Source organism: Panthera onca, chromosome C2, assembly GCF_046562875.1.
Source record: "Panthera onca isolate mPanOnc1 chromosome C2, mPanOnc1 haplotype 2, whole genome shotgun sequence".
Taxonomy (NCBI): domain Eukaryota; kingdom Metazoa; phylum Chordata; class Mammalia; order Carnivora; family Felidae; genus Panthera; species Panthera onca.
The window spans coordinates 105167498-105192620 of record NC_138347.1 but is presented as its reverse complement, the minus strand read 5'-3'; the positions used below and the strand labels follow the sequence as shown (position 1 = coordinate 105192620).

General features: G+C 40.5%; 1 protein-coding gene across 6 annotated transcripts in view; it reads left to right on the top strand.

The window, feature by feature from the left end:
- The window catches only part of SCHIP1 (schwannomin interacting protein 1), a 549016-nt gene that overhangs the window by 506776 nt on the left and 17117 nt on the right, over positions 1-25123 (top strand). For 5 of the 6 annotated variants that reach the window (XM_060639085.3, XM_060639088.3, XM_060639086.3 and 2 more), the window contains one exon: positions 13622-13740. In XM_060639085.3, coding sequence (XP_060495068.1) covers positions 13622-13740 — 119 coding nt within the window. Of the gene's footprint in view, positions 1-656; positions 1037-13621; positions 13741-25123 lie in introns of those variants that run through there. The other variant, XM_060639089.3, reaches the window with a different exon arrangement.

Here is a 25123-nt window from a genome sequence, read left to right as displayed (position 1 = left end):
TGAGTATGTGCTTGTGTGTGCACTTCCGTTTGTCCTCTTCTTGCAGCAAAACATCCTCCAGCTGTGGGCCTTTTCCATCTCTGTGCGTAAAGCCAGTTAAAAACCAAAAGCCATGGGAGAAGGGTAAAGAGAGCAGCAGAAAGGAACGTTCTCTTTTGTGAAAAAAGCCCGCCCCTGGCTGGATTTTAAAGAAAAGTTGATGGATCTTTTTCTCTTGCCTACATTGATAGAACAAAGCGCTGATTCTGAGGCAGAGGGGTCCTTCTCTGAGTTGGAAATAAATTTTATCCTTGTGCTGGGGCTACTACCAGAAGATGAGATTTTTATATCTGATTTTAAGAAATGATTAGCTATAGGAAAAAGGGGGGTGGTGGGGTGGGAAGCAAACATCTGTCCTACAGGTTAGCCTTTAAATTATACTGTTTTCATTTTGTCACAGGATACCCGGCTTTTAACTCACTACTGAAGTCTGGGAGTCTGGGGTTTTTGCATCTATTTTTATCCCACACACTACCCTGGTTCAGAATAAGGTTGCTGGTTCCTCTCAGGGCTGCCGTCCACACTCAGCCCTGAACTGGGGAGTTGGGGAATTGAAGCAGCTTTTCCTTGATTGGGAGTAAGCATCGTGCTGTGGAGAGGAATCCGGGCGGGATCATTCAGGGGAAGGTGACAGTGAACGGTGGGGAAGGCTGGGCACTCCACAAGCTGAGTGTCAAGGCAGAGTGAGCCTCAGAAATAGCAGCTGCCCCTGTGCCAGAGCTCAGGACAGACCAGGGAGGCCGGCAGGGCGGTGTCTCTGGGACAGAGCAGGGGCAAGGACACGCACAGCCAAACGCAGACTCTTAGCTGGCCCTCCATGTCAGCATGAGCAGTAACCAGGGTACTGGGCAATTGGCACATCAGCCTATCAGAATTCATGGGAGGTTATTTCTTAAGTGAAATTCTAAAGAGTTAAAGGATGAATTTGGACAGTGATGGAGTGGATGACATCATCAGTCAAGAATCCCCATTGGATATGGAGGGGAATTATAAAAAGGTAAGGGGGGGAGAGCTCTTTTGTTTGTAAACAATCAGACCATTTTTCTAACTGGGAGAAAGATCACCCTTGAGGAGTGGCCAAATTCCACACTCAGTGGCCATTGCCGTAATATATTCAGGAAAGCTAAATGCACAGAAGTGGATGCATGACATTGGGAGGGTGCTTCTTTCTGCCTTTCCCAGCTTGTGTTCATTAATATTCATTAATTCATAAACAGTAACTGGAATGCACATGTTATTCTGAAGTTGAAAAAATTCTATCATGCATTTAGTTGCTAGGTCGTCTTATTTATGTAAAAGAATCATTTTTAAAATTTTTGATGTATGTTGATAGTTTACTTGCAGTAAATAATTACTAGAATGTTTAACCTATCTTTCTAAGTTTGACTTTTTTAACAATGAAAAATATAGTTTTACTAAGAGAAGCGTGGGGTTTTGAAAAATTCATATAGTATCCGCTAATACTTTGCTAACCTTTTGTTTTGAAAGGCAGTAAATATATTTTTGGAATGTTTTATCTGGCAATTGTCTGGTAATAACAGGCCTAAGTAAAAATAGCTTTAGTTATATGGGTGAGGTCATGAAATTAAACTACAAGTATATGCTTGTCTGTCCACAGAAGGCTGAACACATAGTATGTCCTTCCCCCTCATTATTGTCCACAAGTCAAGTGTAGGGTCACGACACAGCACAGTATGAAGAATTAGGGTCCTTCCATTGTGGATCTGGAAAGTAAGACCTCTTTTCCTTCAGAGGTAAATATTAGTATAGCCTCCTAGAACAGCAAAACTTGCTGCTCAATCTTTAATTTGATCAAATGTGCCATTAACTTTTCTTCCCCCAGAGATATAGATTAGATATAACTTTCTAAGTTATATAGATATATATAGTTATATAGATATAACTTTCTAAGATACAGAAAGTTCTCTCATGATACTTCCTTAAGTGTAATAATGTACAATATGGCATTTTATATCTGATACACAAAATTGTGGTATGCGTGTGGGGGGGGGTGTTTTAAGTATGTACTTTACTTCTTAGAGCAGGTCACAATAGTTTATGCTCCATTCTCTGGAACCTAAAACTTAAATATGTAAAAGAGGTTTCAATGACCTGCCATGTTGCCCCCAGCATTTTTCTCCCTTCGCCTTCCCCAAGAAGGGAGTGAGTGCCCAAGGTGGTAAGTGGTCAGAACACTGAAACTCAAACATCTCTCCACTATCCCTTCCTGCCAGACATGGGTGTAGGATACTCAGCAATCAGAGTCGGTCACTTACGCAGCCCCGAAGATAAGTGCACATTTCTCGTATCTCCTCTGTTTTCAGTGTCAGAGGACTGGTCACAGTCAAACCATTTCTCAGGTAGAAAAGTGTAGGTCAGTTTGCACTTAGGAAAAATGAAAGACATACCGTGACTATTGTAGTAACAACAGAGTGATGACCACTGTAGTTTTTTCCTCCTTAGAAACAACTGAGAGAGCCCGCATGCCTGGAATGAGCAAGCGATGATATGCCTGCAACCTGATACAGCACTGACTAAAATGACAAACATGTGAGGCTCAAGTAGCTTTAAAACATCATCAACAACAAGACAGAGTTGCATTGTGTAATTTGTTATCTAACTAAGGCAGTAGAATGCCACATGGGGTTTAAAAAAAAATAGTATCTGAAAGGTTAATACAAAAGACTGCTAGATGAAACTTTTAGATGTGTAGGATACACAGAGAGCAATGTATATTTTTCTGGACCCCAAACACGAGAGTAGTTCCCTTGTGATTTCAGCTTTTTAACTACTTTTCTCAAGCAAAGGGCTTTCAAATTAATGTACATATTGGTTACTCTGAAGACTTCATTATGCTAAAAAAAAAAAAACCCACTATTGATCATTTCATCAAGAGATTCTAGTGAAGCAGGGCAGCATATGCTTTCTTTAAAATATAAAGACTAGGATTGGGACGCCTGGGTAGCTTAGTCAGTTAAGTGTATCTGACTTCAGCTCAGGTCATGATCTCGTAGTTTGTGAGTTCAGGCCCCACTCTGTGCTCTGTGCTGACAGCTCAGAGCCTGGAGCCTGCTTCGGATTCTGTGTCTCCCTCTCTCTCTGCCCCTCCCCCACTTGTGTGCGTGCTCTCTCTCTCTCTCTCTGTCTCAAAGATAAATAAACATTATTTTTTTTTAATATATATATAAAGAATAGGATTGGGCGCCTGGGTGGCTCAGTTGATTAAGCATCTAACTCCTGGTTTTGGCTCAGGTCATGATCTCACAGTTTGTGAGTTTGAGCCCCACATCAGGCTCAGTGCTGACAGCAAGGAGCCTGTTTAGAATTCTCTCTCTCTCCCTCTCTCTGCCCCTCCCTCACTCATGATTGCTTGCTCTTGCTCTCTCTCCAAATAAACAAATACGGGATAGGACAACAGTTCCCTCATATAAAAATCACTTTTCCTAATTCAAATCTTCCTTTTCTACATTTTTCTATTATTTTTGCTATTTGGTTGACTAAATAGAAGATTAAATTAGATGCCATAAAGCAGCGGTCTGCAGGCTTTTTAGACCTTGGATCCATCAGTAAAATGATTGAGTCCATACCTCTACTATGTATCTATTTTATTCATAAGTTATACATATATACTACTATAAATACATATTTTGTATGTATAAGACCTGTACACAAATACATATTTTTTAAATAGAATGTTTATAAGTATAAAACTTAAAAATTTCTTCTTTCACTGCCTGTCACTTTGAGGTCAGTTGTCAAAAACAATTGGAAAATTGGTATACCCTGCCTAGGTCCAATAGAATTTCCTATACCAGTCACACTAATAAATGCCACATGTGTATAGGGATTATTTTACAAGGGTGTTTTAAAGTCAGGCAAACAGCCTTCAGGGGGAAAGGTCACTTTCCGATACTAAAATTAGATTCCACCTTGGCAAAGGAAGGAAGAGAGCACACATCTGTTCCTATTCCTTGGGGAAGGTCCTGATTGTAAGAAAGGTGTTTCATTAAGGACCTCTGGCTTATTCAGTATAGTAGTGAAACTGTCCTCTACAGAAAACACATCTTAGTATATTGGAACGAAAGCCTGCACGGTGGTAGAATCTCAGGTGTGTATGCTCAGTCCGTTGTTGCCCTGCCATGCTCTGAGCAACCTCTGACCTCCTGGCAAAGACCCACAGCTGATTTTCCTCAGGACCACAGTGACGCACAGCATGGGATCTACATCCTGGTCCCTCCACCGTCACTCAGAAGAGTCCCCGTCTGTCCCTGGCATTGCGTGGGGAGCCAGGATCACGGAAGGGATGCTGGGCTTTGCCTCCAGGAGCTTACAGTCCACGTGGGGAGGTACACGAACAAATAAGCTGACATGGGACTGATGCTGCCTGGAAGAATGTTCAGATCCAGTGTGGACCTGGGAAGCGTGCAGCCCATGCCGTCTCAGACCCCGGGAAAGATCCAGCTTACACTGAAGGAGACAGAGAAAGGAAATCGAGAAGATTTAACCTAGAAGACTGGCTGCCACTCTGTCCCAGAGCAGAGCAAACACGCTGGTCTGTTCCCAGGCTACTCCTTGTAGAAGGAGCCACCCGACAGGGCCGTGTGTGGTCAGAGGCTGGGGAAGCCAGCTTGCTTGCTTTATTTTTCCGAGGTGCTGTCTCTGGTGTTGTGCATCCAATTATGGTGAAAGATTAGGGAGGAGCCCGTGAAAAAATTAAAAGGCTGGAAGGAACAATATTTAAAGTGAAGCCACAGCTGCGCCTCATGTTTTTTTTAAAAGGTGAATGGAAATGACTGCTTGAGATAAACTGCAATAAACAGGAACACAGAATGCCAGCTGCCATTCCAGACAAGAGCTCTGCCCTCCCCACACAATTACTGAGGAAAAGCAGCCGTCGACCTCCATTAACCCTCACGTCTTCCTGCCTGTAAGGGCTGAATGCGCTTGAAGAACTCTGTTGAGTTACGGAACCCTGGAGCCTAGCCCCACCTCGGCCACCTGGGGACAATCTTTTCAGCTTTCTGGGCCAGAGTCTCCTTTTCTTTCATGGGAGGAATTGGCCTGGTTGGTCTTAGATGCTATAAATACGAAGCCTCTTGGCTTCTGGTTCAGGGCTCTTTCCACCCTATCGCCCTGTTGGCACACCTCGGCTAGCCAGCCCGGTCGGGGAGTGGGTTGTTTCAGGTAACTAGATTTTCCAGATTTATCGTATGTGAGTTACCTTTGTGGGTGTAGTTTATTTTTTTGAGATATGATTCTTTAATATGGATGAGATATAATTCATATAGCACAAAATTCGCCATGTCCTAGGGTACATTTTGATGGTTTCTAGTATATGTATAAGGTTATGCAGACCACTGCTAATTCCAGAACATTTTCATCACCTCCCCAAAGAAGCCCTGTACTCATTAGCAGTTACTCCCAGTCCTCCACTCCCCCCACAACCATTAAGCTACTTTCTGTCTTTATAGATTTGCCTGTTCTGGACATTGCTGGCTTTTATCCCTTTCTCCATTCTTCTCATCAGCTTGCCCAACCCCTCCCTTTAGTGTTCACAACAGCTACTGTTTAATAAGTTCTCCTCTGGGCTAGGCTCTTGCCGGATCCTTTCTGTACAGTACTTCATTTAATCCTTAAAACAACCTATAAGATAGGTATTATTATCCCTTTTCTCAGAAAAAAGAAACCGAGGCTTAAAGAATTTCTATAAGTTGCACTAGTAAATATCCGAGTCAAAATGTTACCTTGGGTCTTCTTGACCCCAAATCACCTGAACTCCCTGCCTCCTTTCTTCTCATTCCTGTGTTCAGGTCTCCCAGATCCTAAGTCCACCCTGACATGGGAAATTGAGGACATCAGCTTCCTGGCAGTTGATTGAGGTTGGGCTAATTCATAACCATGCAGTAGGTGTTTTGAACTGTTGCGTTCTCACTGTGATACCGAATGACAGTGGTGGTTTTACAGACTTCTAAAATGTCACCTGTTAGAAAGAGTTCCCAGACAACACTGCCCCTGTGTTAAAAAAGTAGTCTCTGTAGCCAATCCTGTGAGAACCAGAAGGAGCTCAAGATAAGATGCTCCCAGAAGTTCCTGTTTTGGATATACCGCCCATAGGGGAGGAAAACTTTCGTTTCCAACTGTATCCCCACAGGGTCTAATGTTGAAACACTTCCACTGCTTTGTTATCTTTGTGGATTGCACCTGGGGCTCCTTTACCTTCTCCAGAGCTCCCATTCAGCCAGTTACTGGCTACTAAACTTCAACCCACTGAGTGTTAGATACCTTTGCTCCCTGGTCCTTAACAATTAAGAGTATTCAAGTGTTAGGGACTCTGCACAACAGCACTTGTGTCCGCCTTCTTCTGCTTATATTGTCTCCCTGTAGCATGAGAAACAATGCAGTCACTAGGCAAAACCATCCTCGCGGTTGGCTAATTGTAAACAAACATCTCTCTCCTCTGGACTGGCATCCCAACACTTTTCATGTCGGGCAGTTCTCAAGTAAAATAGGTGTCCTTCTCCTTGGGTTCCCGTCCTGGACATTAGGTATCCAAGGACAACTTTCTCATGAGTATTGATGCTATGCAAGCTGAACCCAGGCAACAGCTGAACCCAGCAAGCTGAACACCAACAGCCTGGCCTGACTGTTTAGGCAGGACTTGTTTAGGCAGCTCAGTGCAAGGATGCAAAGATGAGATTTCAACAGCATTTCAGGAAATCTTTCTGGATTGATTAGGTAAGTGTCTGAAATGGAAATCATCAGAAGTACAAACTGAAAAGAAAATGTCCAGAGAGTATCCATTCAGTGATACAATGGAAAAATACTAGGTTATTTAACTTCTGTTTCCACCAATAATTGAAAAGCTCTTCCCAGAGGATAAAATAAGATGCAAAAACTTGACCGAAAAAAAAAACCCTGCATATTGCAAGTACTTATGAACTTGACATTCAAAAGAGTACATTTTATTTTCTTATAGAATGATGTTTTCATATTTTGATCTTGTGACAAACCCACGGTTGTTTCAGAAAGAAAATAATTAGTATCCACATATGTGGGTTTTCCTTTTGATTATTTTGTTTTCAAGAAAATTAATACAATTTGCCTAATGAACAAATGAGTTCTGTACTTCTGGTTCCCAGTGTTTAAAAGCGTCAGACTCCTCCGCCCTGGAATGCTGCCTATAAATGTTAGAGTAAAGCTGCCTTCCTTACAAGCTGAGGAGAGAAACAAGAGTGACTACTGTTTTCCTATAGGAAAAGTGCTTTTCCACAGGGAGCTCCAGAATCCCAGCTGCATTCCCCGGTGAATGATGCTAATGGGGATGATGCCGACATCACTAGGCAATAGATTGCACTGAAGCAAGGGGTTCATTAATTGCTTCAAAACAGGCATCCCAGCCAGGCCTTGGCAAGGCCAGGCGTCCACAGATGATGAAATCCACCTGGGTCCAGAGCCTGGACATTCCACATGGAACAGATTTGTGCTCCCGTAGAGGAGAACCGACTCTGTGTTCCGTCTCACTACTTGGTCTGTTCAATTGCTTAAAGCCATGGTTCTCCAAGTCTCTGCACCAGCAGCATCAGCAACATCTGGGAACTCGTTAAAAAATGCATTTTCTCAGCCACACCCCAGACTTTCTGAATGAGAAAAATAAGTCTATGTTTTTACAAGCCCTCCAGTGATTCTCATGCGTAATCAAGTTTGAGAACTACCAGTTTAAAGAAATTTGTGACAGAGAGAGGGCCACTTTGTACGTGTGCCTTCCCGTGCAATTTTCCGCTTGGCATACGGGTGGTGCAGCGACCTCCTGGCATCCTGAGTTTCTTTATGGGCCATACGGGGGACCAAGGTCATCATCGGCTTCTGGGATAATGCAGTCCCCAGTCCTTAGGAAGTTTTTCCTCAGCGGTGATCCATATACACCCTGACCTATGAAAAACAGTAACCAGGTAGCAATTTAGCAGGACAGGAAGGAGGATGCCAGAAGTGGTATCTTCCAGGATTAGAAATGAATTGAGTACTGAGACGCTTAGCATTACTAAAACCAGTAACAAGCACATCCAATAATAAAAAGTTATTTCTGTGCCCATGGTGAACAAGCAAAAGCAAAAAACAAATGGAACTGGGCAGGAGGGGAAGATCAATCCAGGGAAAAGATGGAAGACAGGGAACTTGGGGGAAAACTCCCCATTCCTACAAGGGAATCCTGGCCTCCAAGATCACATCTGCCGTTATCCCCCCAGACTGCTGTGCCATTCACATCAATCGGGTCCTCTGGTTTTCTAGACCAAACTTCTTTAAATCTCTTCCTCCTTTGGGGAGTTTAAGGAACTCCTTCCTTTTAATCAGACAGGCCCTTTCCGGCTACGTGGGTTTCATCATCTGTGCAGGAGTCAGAAGGAAGCAGCTGTTTGCAATGTCCTGAGTACCAGCTGGATTTAGGTTTAAGATGTTATTTCCCAGAGTGTGTTCCTGAGAGGCCTGGTGACCCCACAGCTAACACCACAAAAATACGGTGTGTCAAACAAATTTTAGAAATGCAGAAGATACCCCGTCTTCCGTTTATAAATTCATGTGCAAGTTAGCACGTGAAAGATTAGGTGGCCCCTGCTTCAGAGACCAGAGACATCACGATGCTTCTGGGCCAGAGGGGTGAAGGCAGGGCCAGAGGAGGGGACTTGGGAATGGTATCAGCGTGTAAAGGACAGGTCCCGCCTCATCCTGAAGAAAGTATGGAAAGGACTTTGGGACATACCAGATTTGGAGATGGACAGTATCTACTCAAGCAGAACATTTTGGTTTTTATTTCTTTTACCAAACACCCGTCTTTGTTCTTGTCAAGCTTGGGGAGTTGCAGCAGAACAGTGGTACAGGGGGAAAGGCTGAGCATCAGCGTGTGGGTTCTGAAAAATGCCCAGTGGTCTGTATTCTGAGATCGTGGCTCACATGGTATCCTCAAGAGCCATTGTGAGTCTTATCTGCCTGGGCACAGGGGGTGGCAATGGGGAATTCAGCAACAGGCGAGGACAAAAACTAACTGCCTGTGGCTGGACAATGGTGATTTTCTAAGCACATTTTTACTCTCCTCTTGGTCTTGAATAGGCTTTCTGTCTTACAGCGATGAGCCACTATTCCTCAGTTGCCCGTTTGCTTTTTGCAAAGAGTTATCAATTTTTGATGTTTTACTTTTGTTTTAAGAGGGTATTTCCCAAGGCCATTTTAGGAGTGGACATGACTCCACGTGCCACAAGCCCAGCCAAACAGTGTAGTTTTGAGTAAGCCTCTTCCTTTTCCTGTACACTTCCCTGTTCCTCACCCTGAGCCACATCTGAGCTTCAGGAGGTTGGAGGACATAATTGCCCTGCAGGTATAATTCCTTGGAGAACAAAAGAACTTTGAAACTACACACACACACACACACACACTCACTCACTCACTCACTCACTCTACACCTGCAGGCAACTGAAAGGAAAATAGTTCCAATTGTTGAATTTTAAGAGAAAAACTGTTTTACTAGTCAGTTGAATCATGGTTACTTGAAATGTTAGGAATGGCATTTGTTCCAGAAGGAAGATTAAGCAGTGGTGTCAAGGAGAGTGGCTCTGATGAGAGGTATTTGTTTGTAAGTATCTGCAGTTATGATTTGGCCTTGGTGTGTATGTTTTGCAGTCAAGTGTTTTCTCCTTTTCTGAGAACACATGACACCCCATCTCAGGGAAGAAGTAGATCCATAACTTGTCAGTCCTACATCATATCTCCAAACATGGTGGCCACCATTATTTGCCCAGACACCTCACTCATCAGTGTGGAAGAGCAGAAAGATCTGGCACCAGAAAGATGGACTTGAATCCTAGCTCTCCCATCTACTAATAAGGTAACCTTCCTTCACCCTCCAGTTCCTCATCTTCAAAGCAGGAATTATAGGAGGATTAGCCATAATAGCTACCATTTATCATACATTTACATCACCACCACTGCTGCTTAGCAGTTTCCATAAATGTTCTCATTTAATCCTCTAACGTCCAGTGAGATCCTTTACCTCTAGCCTGGGAAGGGCTTTCCATGCACAAAGCCGTCAACGACATTTCAGAGAAAGGGAGTGATTGAAGTAAATACATAACACTTAGATTTAAACTCAAAAGGACTAATGATATGCTTACTATAAAAATTTCAAAACTCCTCAGATCTTTATGGAAAAATAAGCAAAGCTAGAAGTAATTCAGATAAAAGCAAGTATGGTAACTAAAAAAATTTTAAGTATTTAATATCACTGGTAATCAAGGAAATCAACAAAAAGAATACCACTTTTTGACTATCAAAACCAACAGAAGTTTTTTTTTTTTTTTCTCAGTGAAAGTACTCAGTGTTAGCCAGGATATAGTGAATGCCACACCCTTTTACGTTGCTGTTGGGCATGTAAATTGGAACAGCTTTTCTCCAGAGCAATGTGACAAAATGTGTCAGGAGCCTCAACAAATGCTCACACTCAGCTGATCTGGTAATTCCACTTCCAGGAACTTATCCTGAGGAAAGAATCAGACATGTGGGCAGAGATGTATGCAAAAATGCAGACTTCTGTGTTAGTTTTAATTGGCTACAACCCAAATGACTAACAAGAGAAGGTAACTCCTTAGGACAGAATGATATACAGCCATTAAAAATTGTATCTTTAAAGAATCTTAAATGGCATGAGGGAAACTCTCAAAATGAATAAACAATATGATCCCAATTTTATAAAAAGGAAAAAAAAAAACCACACATAAGATAAAAAACTAAAAAGAACTATCCCAAAAATCCCAAAATGTAAAAAAAAAAAAAAAAAATCCCAAAATGTTAGCTGTGATCTGTATCTAAGTGTTCGATTTATGGGTGATGTTTATATTATTTATACTTTTTTTGGTCTATTCAGTGGGATCCAGAGAAAGAGAGAGAGAAGGGAGAGGGGTGAGAGATTGTGTATTATAAAAGAGTCCTCTTCAAGCTGTCCATCACAATATCCAAGTATAAAGGGTTGTAGTTAATGTAAATAGAAATATTTTAAGCCCTTCTCTAATATCGATAGCTGTAGTGTACCAAGTACATTAGGAAAGATATACATGGAATCAAGTGTGTGTTCACACATTCACACCTGGGATAGGTATTTTCTTCAAATAAAACCTCTTCCAGGCTAATGTTGGGCACCAGTATATTGTTAAACATCGGTCTTTAACACTCATGTTATCTGCTGCTTTTATTTTTGGATACTCAATTTCACGCAACACTTTTCTGACTATACTGTTGGGTGCAAATCTCTTTTGTATTTTACATGAATTAAGAAATAGGTTCACTGTGCTAAATCTGCATGGCAGATGCTGGGATTTTGAAACGAATTTATAAAGATGTCAGATGCTATCAAATGGTTCTGTTTTGGCAGAACCATCACAAGTGCCAGCCCCACATATTCAGGAGGGTAGGTTGCTTTAATTAAAATTTCCAGCAGCACAATTGCAAACGTTTAGTCAAATTAAAAGCATTCTTGCTTCCCCTTACAACCTTATGGTTACTTTCGCGGGGATCCGTTCTATGTTAGCCCAGGAGACAATGTGATATCAGCATCACCTCTGTAACTATATAAAAGCACTCTTACACTTTGTGGCTGTATCGCGCACACACACACGCACTATGGCTCTTAAGTATGACACGGTTCCATTGGTGCATGCCAGAATGGAGGGCTGTCTGCATAAATAGATACCGATATAATCACTAAGTGTGAGACTTGATAGAGCACTATGGTTTCCATGGATTAAAAAATGTGAAAGAGGGGTGCATGCCTAGGCAGTACAATTGGTCAAACGTCCGACTGTGGCTCAGGCCATGATCTCATGGTTCATGAGTTTGAGCCTTTGAGCCCTGCATCGGACTCTGCGCTGACAGTGCAGAGCCTGCTTGGGATTCTCTCTCTCTCTGTCTCTCTCTCTCTCTCAAAATAAATAAACTTTAAAGAAAAATGTTTAAGTGTGAAAGAAAAGGAGAATAGAGATGAGCTTTCCTTGAACTAGAAGTTCGCAAACCTATTTAAAGTAAATATCTGATGCTGGAGCCTGGGGGTGTGTATTTTAAAGACTGCAGGAAATTCTGATGCAGCCTGTCAAAGCTGGCAATTGAGAACCACTATCTTAGCCAGCACTGTGCTATCAAATATTTTATTCTGCTCTGTTTAATATGGTGCCCAGTAGCCACCTGTGACGGTGGAGCTCTTGAAATGCAGCTAGCGTGACTGAGGAGTTGAACTTTTAATTAATTAATTTTTAATCGAAATGTGAATGGCCACATGTGGCTAGCAACCACCATTTTAGAACAGCTTTGACCGATAGTACCCTGCCTTCACTTGGGGGTGAAATGAGGCCAATTTTCAGCCCACCCTTCCAACAGGGTGTGCGTTTCATCACTGACGAAGTGATGCTCAGGTGACAGCTCAGAGCTTTCACGTGTAACTTCTGGGTACCAGTGGCAGCAGATGTGGCTCCAGAACCTCTCATTGGGAGGTTCAAGGGCCATCTTGCCTTCCACAGCCACACTCAGTCATGTGAGCTGCATTTGGTAACATCATTGGCTCACCAGAGTCGTCAGCCTGCTGCTCAGAACATCCGACGGCCCTGCTGCCAGCCCCAGAACAGAAAACCAAGTTCTCATTGTCACCCCAGGATTTCTAACTCATTATGTTTGTTTTTGTAGTTGTTTTATTTTTAACTAAGGAAATCATTTCTAATCTTCTCCCCTGTTGTTTAAAGGGTTTAAAAGTTCAGCATGGTGAGTTTTTATGGGACTTTTGTGGGAAGCCAAGTGTTGTAAACATATCTAAATTATCACAGTAGTGTAGTTTCCCACATCCTTTTCCTATGCACACCAACCTGACTTCTCTTCAAAACGCGAAACAGATGGGCCCAGTTAGAATCCTCCAGCTATTCCAGGCCCTTTGTTAGGGTTGCTCATGTTCTGGACCTGGAGAGATAAGGGTAGCTCTCGAACAGAAGCAGTAGTCCCCATCAAGACTATAAGCCGGATGCAGGCAGGGGCTGCGATCACCCATCCTGGGCTGTGTTCTGTGTTGTAACGTAGCACCTGCCATTTCATAAAGGCTCAGTGCATATTGGCTGAATGAATTAATATTCTTGCAATAGAGAAAGTGGGCCGAAGGGACGATATACAGAAGAGAAGACACGATCCGGGGAAAGGCCACATTTGGGATAAAAGTGATTTGATTTAGGACAGAGTGCTTGCCCTCCACGACTTTCCTCTAGCAGGTAAGAAGAAGGATTACAGCACCAAATAATCTAGTTCTGTTCCGGTGAGAATCACATTGTACCAGCGTGGTGAGTTCCTAGACCCGTGATCCTGAAAGGCTCTGAAGAACTGAAATTGCTTGCAGAGGTGAAACCAGGAAAGATTGGTTTAATTTCAGCTCCTCATAATTCAAACGCTCTTGTGCTGTGGCCTATTCATGTTTCATCTAAGGTTGCAGTTCTAAGAAACCTAGCAGTTAGGCTATGGTTGTCCTGTGTCTGCCCACTTATCAGCATTTTTTATTTTCCTGAAATTTTAGGCACAGAAAAATGAGAGAGAATCTATCCGACAGAAGTTGGCACTTGGAAGCTTCTTTGATGATGGCCCAGGAATTTATACCAGCTGTAGCAAAAGTGGGAAGCCAAGCCTTTCCTCTCGGTGAGTGTTCTTTTGAGTTGATTTTCTGATATGTACCTAATGGATTTTGTCATCCGACTATACGTTTAATAAAAGATACCTTTTAAACCCTCGAGTGTTTTTTTCCCTATAATACTACTACCTTTATTTGGATTCTAGACAGACCCCTCCCCACCTGTTGGGTTTGTTTTTTGCTTTTTAGTTTTCGCCCAGCCACTTGCGGTCATATTTCTATATTTCATTTTTTGTCCTAGACACAATTCTGATTTTTCTCTGTGATGGGGGAATCAAGCCACACTCTTATTCAAGCTGGCTGGTTGCTTAGAGAAGTGTGGCAGACCACCAGATTTTCCATTAAGCAGTCCTGAAGCATCCAGCATCACCCCCCTCTCTGAAACATTTGATGGCAGTGAACACTGGTAACTGAGAAATACAATTCCCACTTTGATCGTTTGATGTTTATTGCAGTGCTTAACCTGTCCTCCAGGCATTATTCCTTTATCTTAATTTATTTCAGGATATCATTGCTCATTTATTGTAATTTATTTCAGGATACCATTGGTCATTTGCATAGCTTTTAATTCCAGTTAGGATATATTAAAATTCTAATTGTACCTAGAAAACAGGGCTGTCGACCAGAGCCTCCCAAACTTTAATATGCGTATGAATCGCTCCCTGTATAAATACTGGCTATATTTGCCATGTTAAGCCTGGTGTGGGAGACACATGATAACGTTCATGCATTTATTCAACCAACAGATTTCCACTCTCCTTCCTCTGATGTCCAGAATTAGACACTTTAATGTCTGCTTAAATCTATTCTATTTGGCTTTCAGTAAGCCTTGTACTTCAGTCTGATCCTTAGGGACTCATCTGAATCAGCAAAAATCAGAAAGCACACACACACTCCCACATACACACATGTAGGAGTCACTGCTCTGGGTTCAGACATGGAGACGAGAGTCACAGTCACAGCCTCTAAGCCTCAGCTGGGTGCCTATCAGATCTCTTAGAGTTCCCTCACTTTTCTCCTGTGTCATTCCGGAGCCAGAAGGTAAGCCTTCCCTTTGCCGGAAAGCACCTCTTTCCCCTCCTAGTAAGGATGTGGCAGGAGGAACCCTGGCTTAGGGACCTGCAGACCTGAGGATTAGTCCTGGTCAGTTTCTCATTTTGAGACTTTAACAAATTCCATTCTACCATGGCTCCATTTCTTCATTTTTGTAAAATGAGGAGATTTGACCATATGTATAGATCTTTTATAGCTTTTCTCTAATATTCCCCAAAGCACCAAAGAGTTTGCTTCTAGAAACCCCATCTCTCTGCCCAGCAAAGTCATATTTATCTGGCCCAAATGGAAGGTTTTTGTTTTTAAAAATCAAAGTTATACACACACAAATTAACAATAATGATTGTTAATTATTAAACAATTAACAATTGTTTAATTGTTTAAAATTAAATTAACAATTTATTGTTAAATGAACAATAAATTAAATTAACAATAAATACAAGGTGTATAATAACAACACAAAATAAAAGTAACTGTCACCTGTCCCATCTGTCTCTATCTTGTCCTACTCTCCAGAAACAATAACTTTTAACTCTTTGACTGTTTCTTTTGGTAATTTACCTGTATACCTCTAAGTAAAATGCTTATTTTCTTAGCCTTTTAAACAACCATCTACCAACTGCCAGCTATAGAAAATTGTGATTCAGGTCCTTTACAGCCCTCCCACAGACAAATCTGTGTATTCCCCCCATCCTCCCTTTATAAATGTCTCATAATTTGGGGTCAAATAACAGTTCACTGTTTACATTATGAAGATCATAGATTATTTATACTGAACCATGTAGTAAACTGTGATTACTTGAGAAACTTTAGTGTTTGTCTTGAAATGAAAATTGCCCCCATTTTTCCCTTTGCCAGGCCATAGTTTTGACTGCTATTTTATATTCCCCTGTGTGAATATATCACAGTTTACTCAGCCGCTCTTCTGATTATAGGCATTGAGTTTGTCTCAAAGGTTTGCTCTTATAAACAGTGCTGCTTATAAACACTCTTGTACATGTCTCCTGCTGTCCATGTGCAAGAGTTTCTCTTTGGTATTCACCAAAGAACAGAATTATTAGGAAAACACATGAATGTTCATATCTAGAAGATAATGCCAAAGGTGTACTCCAAAGTGGTTGCAAAGTGGTTACACTGTGACCAGCAATGTTTCAGAGATCCTATGGATCCATAGTCTTTCTAACACAATATTGTCAATCTCTTTTACATTTTTGTTAATTGAATTGGTATTAAATGGTATTTCATTGTGTTTATTAGCCGTCTTGGTTTCCCCGTCTGTGAAATGTCTGTTTGGGTCTTATGTCCAATTTCTGTTGGATTCATTATGCTTTTTAAAACTGATTTTATGGGATGCTTGGGTGGCTCAGTCGGTTAAGCATCCGACTTCGGCTCAGGTCATGATCTCGTGGTCCGTGAGTTCGAGCCCCACGTCGGGCTCTGTGCTGACAGCTCAGAGCCTGGAGCCTGTTTCAGATTCTGTGTCTCCCTCTCTCTCTGACCCTCCCCCGTTCATGCTCTGTCTCTCTCTGTCTCAAAAATAAATAAACGTTAAAAAAAATTTAAAAAATAAAAATAAAACTGATTTTATCAACATTTTATAGTCATGATACTAATCCTTAATATATTGTATGTATTACAAATATCTTTTCCCAGGTTGTGGCCTGTCTTTTTGCTTCCTCACTGTGTCTTTAATGACCAGAGTTCGTTCTTATCAGACTTTTATAGTCCATGTTTTCTGTGTCTTGTATTAAAAATCTACCCCAAGGTTCAAAAGACATTAACCTAGATTTCCTTCCAAGAGTTGAGAGTGTTGATTTTTTTAAAGTCTGTAATCAGTCAGGAGTTTATATGGTTATGGAGATGTCTAATTTCATCGCTTTCCATTTACATGACCATTTTTTTCCATCCTGTTTATTAAAAAAATCTTTCTTTTATTCACTGAGACGACACACCACTTCTGTATATACTATACATTAATGGGAATACATTCTGTTTCATTAGTGTTTCTATCCCTGCACCAATACCATAAAGTCTTAATTATTGTAACCTCAAAATAAGTCCTAATATCTGGACAGGCAAGTCTCTTTCCTCTTCTTCTTCAGAAATATGCTAACTCTTCTTGCTTTTTATTCTTCCATATAAATTTAAATCCTCTAATCAAGTTCAACAAAATACTCTCTTGGAATTTTGACTAGAATTGCATTGAATCTATAGATCAAGTCAGGTGAGAATGCATTTTTAGAATATTAAATCTCCCTACCCATGAACATGGCCTTTCTCTCCCTTATTTAGATCTTATTGAATATTTCTTGATAAGGTTTTGTAATTTTTCATGTAGAGATGTTATACATCTTTCGTAGTATTTATTTCTAGATATTTGACATTCTGATATTTTAAATTCTCTTTTATAATGAGTTCTCATTGTTTTGCTGCTGAACAGAAATGCAGCTTACTTTGTGTACTAATCTTATATCCATCCACTTCATTATACTGTTTCTATTACTTTTCTGCCCTCCCGTTACTTATCATAAAGTTGTCTGTAGATTCTTTTGGATTTTTAAACAATATCATCCAAAAGGAGCAGCTTCGTTTATCATTTATTGCTTTCCATTGCTCATTCCTGTTTTTTTTTCTTTTATTGTATGGGTTAGGACCTTAATATATTGAGAATCAAAAATGGTGGTAGTTAGGGGCACCTGGTTGGCTCAGTCAGTTAAGCATCCAACTTTATCTCAGGTCATGATCTCACAGTCCGTGGGTTCAAGCCCCACACCAGGCTCTGTGCTGACAGCTCAGAGCCTGGAGCCTGTTTCAGATTCTGTCTCCCTCTCTCTCTGCCCCTCCCATGCTTGCACTGTGTCTCTCTCTCTTTCTCTCTCTCTCAAAAATAATCATTAAAAAAAATGGTAGTAGTTAGAATCTTTAGCTCATTTCTCATATTAAATGGAACACTTCTAATGTTTCCTCACTTAGGATGATGTAAATTTTAGGTTTTCTTTAATGTTTCTCTTTATGAGTTAATTATGTTTCCTTATATTCATAATTTACAAAGAATTTTTTTCATGAATAGGTATCTAACTTTATCACATGCTTTTTCTGCATCTCTTGAGGTCATTAAATGATTTACTCTGTTAATATATTAATCAATTACATTTATAGTTTAAAATATTGAACAATCCTTGCATACCTAGTATAAAGCAAAATTTGTTGGATTTTTTTCAGATAGTATTGAATTTTTTGTGTAATGTTTCATTTAGGATTATTACATTTATATTCTTGAGTGACATGGGTCTGCTGTGTTCTTCTCTTATAGTATTTTTTTCCTCACTTCTGTATCAGGACTGTGCTGGCTTAAAAATAAGTTGGCTACTGTTCCTTCTTGCAGTGTCTAAGAAAAGTCTGCATAATATGCTGTTTGTCACCTGTATAACCATCTGGGCCTGCTATTTACTTTGTGTATTTGCTTTAACTGCTTCCTTTTTTGGAGGATTTTAAGATTGTACACGCTTCTTACTTCTTCTTGAGTCAGTTCTGATGGGTTGTATTTTTCTGAGATTTTGTCCATTTTGTTTAACTTTTCAAAAATTTTTGAAATGATACTTCCTCATTTTACTGTAGATATTAATTTTAGGTAAATTGTTTAAGATGTTTTCTTCTGATTTCTACATTGTCCATGATTTTTTCTGAGTTTATATTTTGTTTTGATTTCTCTCCATCAACAATTCAGTGTAAAATGCTAAATGCTGTGGGCAAGCTCTCTGGTTGGGCTTGGTGACATATATTGTTTCCTCAGAGAGACCTTCCCCTGACAGTTTCCTCTCCTCTTACCTTGCTTATCCTCTTTCTCTGATTTGTTTTTCTTTGTGATCCTTATCACTACCTGATATCATATAATATATGTAATATACGTACATGTATATGTTGTGTGTATGTATATATGTGTATGTATTTTAATACATTCTTTGTCTATATAGGCTCCAAGAGAGCAGGTCTTTGTCTGTTTTGTTTACCACCATAACTCTTGCCTAAATAATGCCTAATATATAGTTACTGAATATTTGTTGAATTAAAGAATGGTGAACTTCCCCTTAGAATGGTCAAATAAAAATGCAGCTATTTCATTAGGGGGCATCTACATAAAAGTATGGTCTGTAAGTTGCCACAGAGAGCTCTCCAACCTTGTCCTGAGGAGCTTTGAGCCTGGCTGCCAGTATTTTAAGACTCTAGCAGGGGAATGGTTGAAGGTTCAACATGTAGAATGTTACTTAATTCCCTTGATGTCAGTGAAGGGTGCTCCATATGACATGTTAGCTGTGTCTGAGTGTGCCATGTTTCAGAGTTCCTCTGATTCAACCTTGCAAGACAGTAAACTTCCTCATTCTGCCAGGCCACAGGTAGACGGGGCCAACAGAGGGTCTGATAGTCCTTCCAGTTTGTTCAGTCAGTTTTTCTTTGTGTGTAATCCTACCCCACTCCCCTACCTTCAGGTGGACCTGAGCGTGTCTGGACTCTGCAGTGCAAATAAATGCATGGGCTTCCTCTACCAGCCATCTGTGCAAGCACCCAGCAAATTGAAATTTTAACTCAAGTACCTCTCACCCATCCTCATTTTATCTTCCAACATTTTTTCAAACTCTCTTGTGCACTATTATCTCCTTTTCCACTTTCTTTGTCCAAGGAGGTTTGTACCTTCTTTCTTCTCTTAATATTATCTTACTAGGATTTCAGAAGAACAAGTTGACAAATGCCCATGTTCAAAATGCCATGTTGAACTAGAAGTATCATGCAGGTTTTCATTATTTCTAATGGCTGAAGTATCTTCTCAAATAAAATCCTGTGCAGAAATCCCGTGTGTAAAACAAAGCCATCTTCCTTTGGTTCTGGATAACCGAAGAAGAGGGTCTGGGATATCCCTGCCCAGAAAATGCCTCCCCTCCTCATTTCCCTTCAGTGCCACTCTGCATGTCCTAGCTCCAGTGCCCCTCACCAAGCCTCCATTTCACTGCCTCTCTCCATCACTCCCTACACGCCTCCAAAGCCCACCTGAAACTCTTTAGGCAGAGCAAGCTTGGAAAAATCACTGAGTCATCTACCCCCGTGGGAGACACAGCTATCTAAACATATATGTACTTCACAGTCACTCATAACAAGCTACACTTGTTGACTTGCCATAAGGAATATTATTTATATCCTGGGGTTTTTTTTTTCAGATGTTTTCATCTCCACATTCTGGGATGAGATCATACTCTGTGAGAACACAATGACTTTTTGGATACCCTTTAAGACGATGGCTAATGATGAGACTTAATGTTTCTAAGAAATACCACTTTTTTCCTGAAAATTGGAAGTCTGCAAAGACTATCATCCCCTCCTTGTCAGTAAAATGTAAGAGAAAAGCCTCAGGAAATGTTCAGTTGCAGTTGTATAACCTACCTTCCCCATCCCTGTTTTTCTAACCTATTACAATCCCTGAAATTTTTCACTGAGCTAGAAATACCTCACCTCTTACTTACAAAAGGACTTGAAGGATGTTAGAACTTTCAAGCCCACTAATACAGTGCTCCAAAATGCACCAGAGTACATGTGTTGAATTATTAGCTAATCAGAACCAGGTAAATCTTTTCGACTGGGTGATTCCAAAGAGCTCAGGGCTCCATTTTAAATGAGGCCAAGGGCTTAAAATTAATTGGCCAAAAGCAATACATTCTGAAGTGCTGAGCCTACTTTTAAGACGAGACCCACCCCAGTTTTGGAAGCTTTGGCAAAATAATAGAATTCTGTTTATGTATTTTAAAGAACATGCATTTACCTGTAAGAATTAACTTCATGCACGTTGTGTGGAAAATCATGAAGTAACAGAGGGGTCTTCTGGGAAGACATGTTTGAGCTGCTCCTGCAAGTGTAAGTCCTTCTCGATTGTCTTTTACATTTCAGCCCCACTGAATTTTTCTAATTGGTGCTGTCTCCCAGAGCACTTTTTAAAAGAGTGACAAGCTGTTAAATGTAGGCTAGGCTTCCAGTAATCCCATAAAGACATTTCATGCCTAATACTGCAGCAAAGGAATTTTTTATATTGCTTCATAACCCAAATTATTAAATTTGACTTATACCAAAATGTAGCAAATATAGGAAATGCCATTTTTTTCTTTCTTCAAAATCCACACATAATCAACCTTTTCAAACTGAGACTTTATGACCTTTGTTATTTTTTCCTATTTGAAAATGTTTCAGCAAAAGCTTTACAAAGGCTTATAGGGAAATGAGGAAAGTGAATTACCTACTATATTTTTGAAATAGGTTTCTAAGAAATATTCAGTGTAGTCATGTTCTTGAAAAAAATATTCCTTTTCTCTTACTACTAGTATTATACTTTGCTATAAAATATTTTTCATTGACCACATTAATCTTGAATCATCATTATATTTTGGATTCTGAGTTTATATAGCTCAGCATTATTAAAGGAATGCAAACTGGCCTGGCTGCTATGAGAACAGAAGACAGAGTGGTCATTAGTAATGGACCTCTAGGAAACCTTTCATTTTTCAGACATACAACCTGATCTGACATTGTAGAGAAAACATGTGCGGCCTCCATTCTCCTTTTCTCAGAGTAACCACAAAATAAACCTCTCTCTTACCTCTTACCCTACCCCAAGACAGGTTTTATTTGCATACATATAAATAGAAATACAGCTTAATGTAGTCTTTTTCATAAAGTATACGATGGGAAGGTGTAGCCAAAATAGGCTATACGCTTCTCTCCGAACATTGTAAATATTATGAAAAACAGAAATTCCCCAGAGAGCTTTTGAGCAGCTGGTTTGAATAATGATTACTGTTTACTCATCTCAACCATTCCAATATCCGCAACTCATTTCTTTCCTGATCTTCTAGGTTTAATGGTGAACGACTAAGACAAGACCAGTAATAGATACCTACCACCTTCTTTTGTGTCTGGTGTGGGGATAGGGGCCGAGAAGGGGGGCACCATAGCCCAGGGGGTTGTATCAGCTAGACAGATAACAGTGATCCAGAGAGGCTTGAAAGAAATTGACTCACAGGAGCTTTGAATATGAGGAACTGAGAATCTGTATATATAATCTGCCACGGAATCCCAAGTTGAACAAGCATCATTTTGCCAGGAAAGTGAATCATCCCTTTGTCTCTAACAGTAATAATTTTTGTACTATTTCCTGGAAGAAATAAGCAGTGTAGTCATATATACCCAGCATGGGTGAGGTTGTCCTACTTCAACAGAGTGGAATTTGCTTTCACTGGCATCTTTCTTGAATAGGTGCATATGGTCACAACCTATTTATAACATGTAGCATATCTTTTAAACTTCATCTCAATCTCGTACATGTGAACTAATAATTTGCTTAGGAAACCCTTCATGTAAGTAATTCCAAGATACACGTCACGGTAAACGGTAGTTTACAAACTATTGCATACAGAAAACCTATCATTTTTTTATGCCCTCCTTCAAGGATTACCTCTACTTTTCTAAAATATCACCCAATTTTAAAAGTGAAGCAAGATGTGAAGTGGGTCTTTTGAGGAGTAATAAGATTAAAATGGCAAAACAAATTTAATTATGTAAGCAATTCTTCTCTTTCACAAACCCGAAAGAAAAGCAAATTGGTATTTGTGAAATTTTCTTTGTCTAATAAATAGCCTCACTTTACAATAATGCCGATGACCCCAGTTTAATTAGGTGCAATTAATTTTGTGCAAGCGAAATTTGACATCTTGCTAGAGGCAGAACCAGCTGTACCCTGCCTTATGAATTTTTTTATTATCACCAATGAGAATTCAATTGTCGGAGCTATTGCGAAAGGGTGGGAGGCAGGGAGGAAAAGGCCACAGGGCTGCATTTTATATTTAAAAATGGCTCCAGTGGACAGCTAAATGTTTAATTAAAAGAGCTTCTAGGAATGATTTTTCATTGGCGCATCATCTTTGACAAGTTATCATGACTTTATTACTTTATTACTGTGGTTTACGCTCCCTTTGGACGGTGCTTGCACACATGTGTCTGGACACACGCAGTTCACATGAAGACCAGACTCCTTTGAGAGTTTACAGAAGATTCGCTGCTACAAGAAAACTCCCACTGACCACAAGTGAGCTATGTCATCTAGAGGTTTAACACAGTCCTGTTGTCCAGTCTTAAAAAAAAAAAATTTCTGTGCCTTTCAGAATGTTCCTTAAATTTTTTTTCATGTCTCTGAAAAGAGAGAGGGTGCGCACGCCTGAGGGAGGAGCAGAGAGAGAGAATCCCAAGCAGGCTCCGTGCTGTCAGTGCTGAGCCTGATGCAGGGCTCAAACTCACAAACCTGAGATCATGACCTGAGCCAAAATCAAGAGTCAGACGCTTAACTGACTGAGCCACCCAGGTGCCCCTCCTTCAGATTGTTCTCGTTCGGATTATTACGTGTATTAAAAACCCATGGAAGGGGCACCTGGGTGGCTCAGTCGGTTGAGCGGCCGACTTCGGCTCAGGTCATGATCTCACAGTCCGTGAGTTCGAGCCCCGCATCGGGCTCTGTACTGACAGCTCAGAGCCTGGAGCCTATTTCAGATTCTGTGTCTCCCTCTCTCTGACCCTCCCCCGTTCATGCTCTGTCTCTCTCTGTCTCAAAAATAAATACACGTTAAAAAAAAAATTTTTTTTTAAAAACCCATGGAAGATATTTTGAAAAACCACTGTCAATTGAATGATGATGCATGCCTCCTTAACACTTAGAATTATTATTTTAGTTATTGAAAGAAGCCTTCTAAACTTACTTGGATATCCGCTTTTATCACTTATGTCTTGTACATACAAAAAAAGAAAAGAAAATGTGTAAAATACATTGGTTAAGATAGTCCACTTTCAGAATCCAATTGTTCACTTAACCACTTTCCCTCAGAGTTGTCCGTCTTTGCTTTTCCCCACAACATCACCCTCTGTGCCCTTGGGAGATGCTGTGCATCACCTTTCAAGCCACTGGCCCTTCTGCTACAGGTTTTGATGCTGGAGCTTTCCTGTTCTTACCAGAAGGCACGAATATCTGAACTGCCAGAGCCCACATCTTCATTAGTGGTCCTTAACTGATTTGTTGGCTGAGGGGGCTACAGCTCAGTGAAACAGTCATGCCACGAGCCGCCTGGGTGGCTGAGATCGTGAGACAGCTGACTTTAAAGACGCCAAAATATGAACAACCGTGCTTCATGGAATCAATGAAATTCAGCAGATCTACTGCATTCTTTTTAATGACTGCATATAATTTGAGTGACCCCATATGAAATCATGAAAGAGAATGTCTTCGAGATAAAGCTTACTCTACAACCAAGCCTAAATAGTAGCCCCAACTGTTTTTAAACATGATATAAAAAGTGGTGAAAGCAGTGATTCAGTATTGAAGAGCGTAAAAGAATTTGCTGTGGAGAGTGTCTCCAAATCCAGTCATACTCCTCAAACACATGCACAGGCATGACTCTCCAACTGCCATGTCTTTACCCCAGACACAGGAACATGATCACCCAACTCAGGAAGCAGCAAGCAGCTGAAATTCATCAGCAGGTCAGATGGATGCAAGTTTAAACCCAGTCCGGGCCGAGAGGAGTAATTAAACAGTCTGGCTTTAAAAAGACAGACATTTAAATGTATATCAATTACTTCCGAGTCTGTAATCTACTGCAGATCCAAGGGGGGAAAAAGGGGGCCCAGACCGGGCAGGGAAGGGATGTGAACGGTTGAATCAAAGAGTCCATCTCCAGAAACGTTCACTTATAAGAAAATGTTTCTTGCTGCCCTTCAAGAGGATCTCCCGCCCCCAGCCCCCTGCCAAGAACAAAAGCCCGGCCTGACTCATATGTGAGTCATGCTCTGTGCATAGCCTCCATTTGAGTCAGACACACAACCATCCTCTTCCAGCTGTCAAACATTTAATCCTACTCACCTTTTCTCCAACACACAAGCGCTAATCAGCTCATCCATTCTCTCTCCTTTTCCCTTTTTAATTCCTGCTGAATGCCCACACATGACAACTCAAAGGAGCTCAAAAGAGAACAATTCGAAGTCAACTGAATTCCTTCCACCAAAAAATATCTAGGTATATTTCCTGCCATTTTTTCTATGCATAATATATCTTCACATTTTTGTTTACAAAATTAAAATCATAGTATATGTACTGTTTTATAGCCTGATTTTTCTTCACAGTATATCGGGAACATTTGCCCATGTTCATAACTGTTTTTCTATCATTATATTTTTACTAGCTGCATAATGGCCATCATATATTTTACTGTAGTATACTTAATCTCTTCTTGTTAGATACTGGAATTGTTTCCAGTT